Genomic DNA, 8,295 nt, shown 5'->3' with positions numbered 1-8,295 from the left:
CAAGCACCAACCGTCGAATAGCCGGAAAACAGCCATGTCGGAGGTGCAGCCATTCGTAGATCGGAGACTAGAATAGAGTCTGACCCGACCCGGACGGAATCTTCAATCCCCTCCACCAAGGTCGAATCAGAACACCCTGCGCCTCTGGTAACGTTCCTCGACCTTTGAGCCTCGCCCGCATTGGTCTCCTTGAACCACCACCAACATCAAGAGGCAGAAACTCCGATAGAACACATGTCACTGTGCCTACCAGCCACCATGGCGCAGAAGGAGCCTGCGATAGAGAAGATACAGGGCAAGCCAATCTTAATTTAGGATCCCCCAGAGGAGACACCGTAGGTATACTCCATACAAGATGAAGAGAGGTACAGAGAGGCCAAGCTCGAGGGCGGCGCTCTCCCAACCCTAGCAGAGCTCTACTAGGTCGAAACATTTACAATTGTGGGTATGTTTTCTTTTCTTGTTAATAGACCTTTAAAACTGAAAGCATAGCACACTAAAAGCAAAACTGATTTTAATTTATCTTATGGTCCCTGGAACATGAAGCAAAGCTCCGCCACTCTGAAATGCAAGTTCAATGTTATTTTTCTAATCATATTATTTACATTAATATCAGGATTGAAGACTGCATCAAGTGTTGATAATGCATTTAATCATGACAGTGATAGTATGCTTTTTTTTTTTTTTTTTTTTTGACTTTGTCAAGGGGAACCCAAAAGCTTCCTAGGCCCAAGATAAACCCCTTCAGCGCATGTGAAATGCTCCAACTGTGCATTGCAGCACAGTGCCTGGCCACTTTGACAGCTTCGGGGTTCGAACTCGTTTCAATATTGTCATGCTTATTGTTGAACTCGTTTTTCCATCAAGCTGATGATTAGTTGACCCCTGTTTTCAAATAAATTCATCTAAAAGCTTTCTTTTTTCTTTTTTTTCTTTTTTAAGCGGAAGAACATATTACTTTCTTTAATCAAGAATACAAACTGGAAAATAAAAGATAAAATGAAACATTAATAATGGGGATTTAGAGATAGGATCATTGCTGGGTAAAGGAAGGCCCTTTTGTCTATTAAGGCCCTTAATTTTTCTTGCGGTCTTGGATCTTCTTGGACATGGCTATCGATCAAATTGAATATCAAAGAGAAGGTTATAAATAATGAAGATACTATTCGGCATTAGCATGGTTATCAAGGAAAATTATCATAATTTTTCCTTGATTTATCTTAATTTTAGCAAACAGCTAAAAATCAGGATAGAAAATATATAATTAGTAGTGATAAAATTCCTAATAAATAATGAAGATAGAAAATATATAATTAGTAGTGATAAAATTCTAAGTTAAAACTATTTGTTTGCAAATCATAATTACTTCTCTCTTGCACAATCATTTGGCGTGGTGGTGACTATGATATAGAGTTATAGACCTGATTTTTTGTTACATGATTGATATGAACATGTCAATAATTATGTAACTTAAATTACATAGCTAGAAACCTAAAAAGGTCATTGATTGAGACGTCATTGCCTTATTTTATGAAATACATTGAAATTACAAAATTCATAGTGGACATATTGGTAGATTAGCTAGATTCTTCGGATCTTGAAGAGTAGATGGACAAATTTTTTTTTTTTTTAATAAAGTAGATAGACACTTTTTTTTTTTTTTTGAAAGGTGTCTATCTACTCTTTTTGTGTCAAATAAATGTAAAACACGATTGACATGCATATAAATATATAATTACATGGCCCAGCAATGAGCAATTATATGTACAATAGAAACAAAAAACCCACGCGAATCATGATCTTGCAACACAAAAGCAAAAACAAAAATAAGAATCCTTCTGTAGCTTAGCTATATACATGCAAGACATATATAGGTGGTAGCTGCTGACTGCTGTCTCTACACTTAGAAATGGCATCATTAAAGGTTTCTTCAGTAAAACTAGGATCATGTGGTGATGAAATTACTATGCCAGTAATAGGCATGGGAACTTCATCGCACCCTCCGGTGGACCGTCAAACGGCCAAGGCTGCCATTCTTGAAGCAATCAAAGTGGGTTACCGCCACTTTGACACAGCCTTTGCTTATGGTAATTCAGAGCAACATTTGGGGGAAGCTATTGCTGATGCTCTACGTCTTGGACTCATCGAGTCGAGGGATGAGCTCTTCATCACAACCAAGCTTTGGGCCAGCTTTGCTGAAAGAGATCTTGTGCTGCCTGCAATCAACACCAGTTTAAGGTAATTAGGAATTTAGGATCCTCCCCATTATTTTTCTACACGTATCTTTGGCTACTTAACGAGATATATATGTTGAGTTTCTGTTACAGCATCATCAACAACCCAATTAGTTGTTGAAAGCAAAGAACAATACCACAAGAGGTCTCTTTTTACATGGTATTGCAAACTCACCAAACAATTACATGTACATATATATTTTGGTAGGAATCTTCAAATGGAGTATGTTGATATGTACATAATACATTGGCCATTCAAATTGGGGCGAGAGATGACGGGTATGCCTCTCGACGAAGATCAGGTACAACCCCTCGATATCAAATCTGTTTGGGAGGGCATGGAAGAATGCAAGAAACTCGGCCTTGCGAGGGGCATTGGCGTCAGTAATTTCACCTCCAAGATGCTCGAGGAGCTCCTCTCCATCGCCAAAATCCCTCCTGCCGTCAATCATGTACGCACGTATATATCATCGATCCATTACTAGCTAGTAACAATGGCAGTTTACTAGCTAATCAGCGAGGTCGATGTTTTAGGTCTGTTACTGATAGAAATTTGGTGTTTATATGTATGTAGGTGGAGATGAGCCCAGCTTGGCAGGTGAAGAAACTGAGGGAGTTTTGCAAGGCAAAAGGGATACATGTCACAGCCTACTCTCCACTGGGTGCATCTGGGACTTCATGGGGAGACGACAGGGTTTTAGGCTCACAAGTCCTCCAACAGATTGCCAAAGCAAAAGGGAAAACAACTGCTCAGGTGGGTACATAAAATCATAAATTAATTAATCTTTTGGCACCTATATTATCTCTGTCTACCTGCAGCACGTTAATAACTAACCTTATAGCTTGATTGATTAATTAAATTAAGCTTTAGTTAATTATTAATTAATAGATTGTATGCATATGTTGCATGCGTGAATTGCAGATATCGTTGAGATGGGTATATGAGCAAGGGGTGAGCATGGTAGCGAAAAGCTACAACAAAGAAAGAATGAGGCAGAACCTTGATATCTTCGACTGGTCCTTGACTGAGGAGGAGTTGCAGAAGATGAGTCGTCTTCCACAGATCAAAGGCTTCGTTTTTGCTTCACTTTTGGGACAGCATGATCTACTGCTTCAGATTGACGCTGGATTATGATCGAATGATCGATCATTCATTCCATCACGTCAAGATAAGATCCTAGTTAATTGATCGACACCCTCGATCACAATGTATCATAATAACTGAATGGTGTTGAAATTCAGATTGCAGGATAGTGGTCTTTCTTAACTTCATATTGTATCACGTTATGAATAAAATCAATCAAAGCTGATCTTTTGGATGCAAGACGCTAGCTAAACAGTAAGGCTTTCCCTGCTTTTATCTCTTTACAGCATGTATTCTCTCATATCTTTGACTAAATGTAAGTACTGAAAATACTGAATACATATAAGTTAAATAGTGAGCTAAATTACTCTAGAGTACAAAGGAAAGAGCACTTTCAGAGAGTACGTAAAATGTGGTTAATACAAGTTATTCCCGTGTCACATAGATACACTCAAATAGTGAAGAAGAGTTCAGGAGCACCACATCTTCCCAGAGCCTGAAGCAAGAGCCGTACTGAGGGTTCAGGTGTTTTAATTTAGGAAACCTTGCGTCCTCTGCTGCTTCTGAAGGCACTCTATCATCTACCTTCTACCAAAAATCATAGACTTTTTCCAATGTTCTAAAGGAAGAAACAAGGACCAATTCACCAAAAAGATCCAGCTAACCCGCTATTCACACTTGATAGACTTGTAAATGTGACAAACAAAGAGCAAAGCAGCACGAAATCCAACAGTGCCAAGCATGAGAAAGAAGCCAAAGCAAATGCAAGCCATGTAACCAAAGAAGAACGATGTCTGCATAAACCAGACATGTCTGATCTAGCATAGTAGTAATACAAGCAGTAACCATAGATAAATAGGCCAGTCGATCCACTGCAAAGAAAAGACCTGCCGCAAATCAAGAACTCTGATTAGTCCATAACAGTGGATTGACAATATATCAATATTTTCTTGCTTTAAATAAACTGCATCTAGTATCGTAAAGAAAATTCATTTGAAAAAGCATATGCCCTGTCAGAAAACAATGAAAACCCTTATTGTCATTTTTCTTTTTCTGTTGCTTTTTAAACTCCAGACTCCCAGTAAATTTTCAGTTGCCCAGATATATAGGCATGAAAACTCCAGACCCCCACAAACTTCAATGATTAAAAAGAAGAATAGAACAGCAGCAAGGCACAAATCACTATACAAACAGCAAAAGCTGAAGTCTGATAGTCTGTAAATCAATAAGCTATTCCGAGCTATACAACTTTGTGGAAAGGTCTCGATAATACTTGCTTTCATCTGTGTAGCAAGGGAACCATGATTGTACTTGCTATAGTAAGATAATATGATTCCTATCAAAAACTTTGAAGTAAAGCTCAATTTGATGTCATCAACAACAAATCAGGCCTGAAACTACCAGTAAAAGGCACAGCCACAAAACTAATAACTCACTCAATGAGTATAATGTCACAAAAACCTTACTATAGATTTAGGACTAAGCAGTATAATGTCACAAAAACCGCAATACAAATATGATCACACACACACACACACTATAATATTATGTGCAAAAAAAATTGTTTACCTCCACCACCACTCATGATCTTCAGCAGCAAGTTGGAAGTAGGTCAAAGCCACAGTTATAAAGGCAGTGACAATCAAAAGAATAAGAAAAACAATAAACAGAATGCTGTAGATGGTGTAAATCCTGTGACCCCAGACACTGGCAAATATGTAGTAAAGCTCAATGTAAATCGCACTGAAAGGGAGAAATCCTGCCATTGCCATCTGAGGAACAGTTGTCCTGTACCATGGCAGAGTTGGAATTTCTCGAGGATACTTTGTGGTGCGACAAGAAGCATGGATCTCAACCTTACTGTTCTTCCCAGCAATACCACCCAAGACGAGCAATGGTGCTGTTACCAATGTCCAGATAAGGACAATTACCACAATAGTACCAAAAGGAAGAGCTGCAGTTGCACAGCACTATAAGCAATTGCAACTGTGTTAAGGAAGCAGAATGTCAGGAACAGAGGCCCACAAAAAAGGCAACCAGTAAGTAATAAATTTCTGACCTGTCAATCAGAAAAGGAAAGTCATGATTCCAATAAGCTACAATTTGTTGCACAGGGAGAGATAGAATCTTTACTTACCCAATTTGTCCCTTCAAGCTGACAGTAGAAAGAGGTTGAAGTATATCCCGCAATGCCAGATGTGAGTGCGTATATGACCACAAGAGCAGTGAACAGAGCTCCTCGGTTGTATGGATAAAATACATCGACCAGTGCAAGCATAAAAATGAACACTGTGCTGGAAATGCGCAAAGTAAAAAGACAGTAAATTTACTAGACATGTATTTAACCAAAACTCATATATGAGCTGCAATAAGATCCTTACAGGGTGAACAACTGGGTTCCAGAACCATGGGCAGCAGCAAACAACAATTTGTACTTGGGAAACTGGAAAACATCACCATGAATGTACTTCCATCCTGTCTCTTCTTGGTCATCGGCTGCTTCCTCATCTTGGGCACACCTTTATGAGAAATTAATAATATGATAAGTGAAAATACATTGTAAACCCAAAACCGAAAGATTTGCAGATGAACTACTAGATATCAGGCTCAGCTAACAAAATCTCACTTCATGAAATCATTCTTCAAGACTCGCATGAGAATTGTTGCAAGAAAACCCGTCAAAAGGAGAACTGTGACACAAGGAATTTATGATTGAGAACCAATGAATTTCCAAGTGATGTGGCAGTGAAGAAGACTGTGAGTACTTATCCATTCTATTCTCAAATGGAATATTTGTCTCTCTCCATTTCACAGTGTACATGAAATGTGCATCAACGTCCTTGTCCTCTGTCAAGTCCACACTGAATGAGGATCCATCTTGGCGCCAATTTGGATCACACGCTCTTTATTGTATAGAATTTCAAATTGGATGTGCTTGTACAGGAAATATTTGTATTCACTTGGGTCAGTTTTTCCTTCCTTGTCAACCTTTCCTAAGAACCCCCCAGATGGGCAAGTCGTCATAGTACATTTGAAGGTAGTAATCCTTTTTCACAGCCTTTCGAAACTGCGCAACTTCCTCCTTGGTCAGCTTCCTTGTACAAGCAACTTCGGTGTCTTTCTCTTTCCTGAACTCAAGTTTATAAGGAGCACTCACTAGACGATCTCGATTCAGCACCTCCCCCTCCCCGAGAGCTTCCCTCTTCTCCTTCACATCACCTACCACGATTACAAATCATTCTCAGCCAATTCAAGAAACAAAAGACACAACGCTTAAAAAGTACATCTCATCTTAAATGATACAGATCGACTCGCTAAACAGTATCAAATTCTACAAACACAGCTGCATCAATTGAAACCTTGCAGACCTTAATTTTATCTTTTAAAACACAAAACATTTGAAACCTTCAACATGCCCTTCAAAAACCATAGCAATGTGTACGAAATTGGTTATACTGACCGAAAATTCTACATAAATATAACAACTGCAAACTCACCATTTCCTAAATTTAATTATCACAGCTGCAAACTCTTCTTCTATGAAATAAGGAATGTAACAGCAAAATGCTAGAGATACAACAAACCTGGTGAGCAAAATGGCAGATCAAAATAGCGATACGTCTCACTGAAACCAAACAATGAAACACATTAATCATCAGCACAACGTCAGCAAGGGCAAGGGCAAGGGCGTGTTTGGAAAATCTTCCACAAATCCGAAATTGCATACAGAATCTCAGAAATGCGAGAATCGAAACAAAGCAGAGATTACCAGATAGGAGATTTGATAGGGTTACCTGGGGTTGTGGAAGGGGCCGACCTTATTGGCGTAGAGGGGGACGACGTCGCCTTCATTGTAGCGGTGATCGGAGCCGTCCGATCTGACGAAGGTGGCGCCGCAACCGGAATTTGTTTTGTTTTGTGAGCTTTTTGCCTTTGGACCCAAAAACTACGGACCAAGCTCTTGATAAGCCCGAATCACACCTCAAAGGCCTTGTTGTTTTTTATTTTTTGGTTTGATACATGACGCACCTGAAGGACCGGCTCCCCAGCTTTTCAATGCAGCATAGTATAGTCTCAGACTAGCGTATTAATAATTAGGGGCTTGACCACTTACCCGATTTTAGGCTAAAAATTGTTCATTTACTCTACTAAGAGTTTTTTAACCCCATTTACCCAATCTAAACATTCATTGACAGTTTTGACCCTATTTTAATTAATAAATTACATCTCTCTCTATCTTCGATCTATTTTCTCTCTCCTTCCCCCTCCTCGATCTCTCCCTCCCTCCCTTCCACCTCCGGCCGGCGATATGTTGACCACAGACCCGATCTCTCTCTCTCTCTCTCTCTCTCTCTCTCTCTCTCTCTCTCTCTCTCTCTCTCTCTCTCTCTCTCTCTCTCTCTCTCTCTCTCTCTCTCTCTCTCTCTCTCTCTCGCGGCTCAGACGGCACAGGACGGCTGCAGAAGCTACCGCCGTGGGAGAAGAAGATGGACACCGTCACCATGCTCGTGGCGGCGCACCGCTACGTTCGATTCCTCCAGCCTCAGGTCGCCGCCGTCCGTGCCATGCCCATCGTCGCCTCCGGCTCCGTGCCCGTTTTGAAACAGCGACGAGACGAGAGAACACGCCTGCGAGATCGGCGCAACCTCCACTTCGCCGGTCTCCGATTTCACGGCTGCCTCCAGCTCCTTGAATGCCTTTGCAATTTTCCTCAGCGGCTTCTCGTTCGCCATTACAAACTTTCTCTCTGTAGAAATTTTCTCTCTCTTCTTCTTCTTCTTCTATGAAATTCTCTCAAGTTCTTTTTTTTTTTTTTGGTAAATTTGGCAGAAGGCTTATAAGGAAAGAAGAAAGAATAATGAAAAAAAAAAGTTTTATTGAGTAGTTATACATGTCTATTGCGGGGCAATAATATGATAATTGGGAGGCAATAATATGAGTATTGGGGGGCAATAATATGCATATAAATTGATCAAT

At 40.0% G+C, this 8,295-nt stretch overlaps 1 protein-coding gene and 1 pseudogene across 1 annotated transcript; one reads left to right on the top strand and one right to left on the bottom strand.

Annotated features, from left to right (window-relative positions):
- Positions 1-1,866: 1,866 nt before the first annotated feature.
- LOC133743572 (D-galacturonate reductase-like) lies at positions 1,867-3,571 on the top strand. Its single transcript, XM_062171548.1, has 4 exons — positions 1,867-2,238; positions 2,443-2,686; positions 2,809-2,988; positions 3,157-3,571. The coding sequence occupies exons 1-4, from the start codon at positions 1,910-1,912 to the stop codon at positions 3,367-3,369; spliced, it is 966 nt and encodes a 321-aa protein (XP_062027532.1). The 5' UTR covers positions 1,867-1,909; the 3' UTR covers positions 3,370-3,571.
- A 140-nt stretch (positions 3,572-3,711) lies between these two features.
- On the bottom strand, positions 3,712-8,051 carry LOC133744417 (transmembrane 9 superfamily member 2-like; annotated as a pseudogene).
- Positions 8,052-8,295: the final 244 nt, after the last annotated feature.

This window comes from Rosa rugosa, chromosome 4, assembly GCF_958449725.1.
Source record: "Rosa rugosa chromosome 4, drRosRugo1.1, whole genome shotgun sequence".
Lineage (NCBI taxonomy): Eukaryota > Viridiplantae > Streptophyta > Magnoliopsida > Rosales > Rosaceae > Rosa > Rosa rugosa.
The sequence above is the reverse complement of the archived record's forward strand: the minus strand, read 5'-3'. Positions and strand labels throughout refer to the sequence as shown.

Bases quoted from the DNA above. Each gene is read 5' to 3' on its own strand.
- LOC133743572 (XM_062171548.1), top strand. From the start codon at position 1,910: ATGGCATCATTAAAGGTTTCTTCAGTAAAACTAGGATCATGTGGTGAT. The intron at 2,687-2,808 runs GTACGCACGTAT...ATATGTATGTAG, and splicing joins TCCCTCCTGCCGTCAATCAT to GTGGAGATGAGCCCAGCTTG. The intron at 2,989-3,156 runs GTGGGTACATAA...CGTGAATTGCAG, and splicing joins AAGGGAAAACAACTGCTCAG to ATATCGTTGAGATGGGTATA.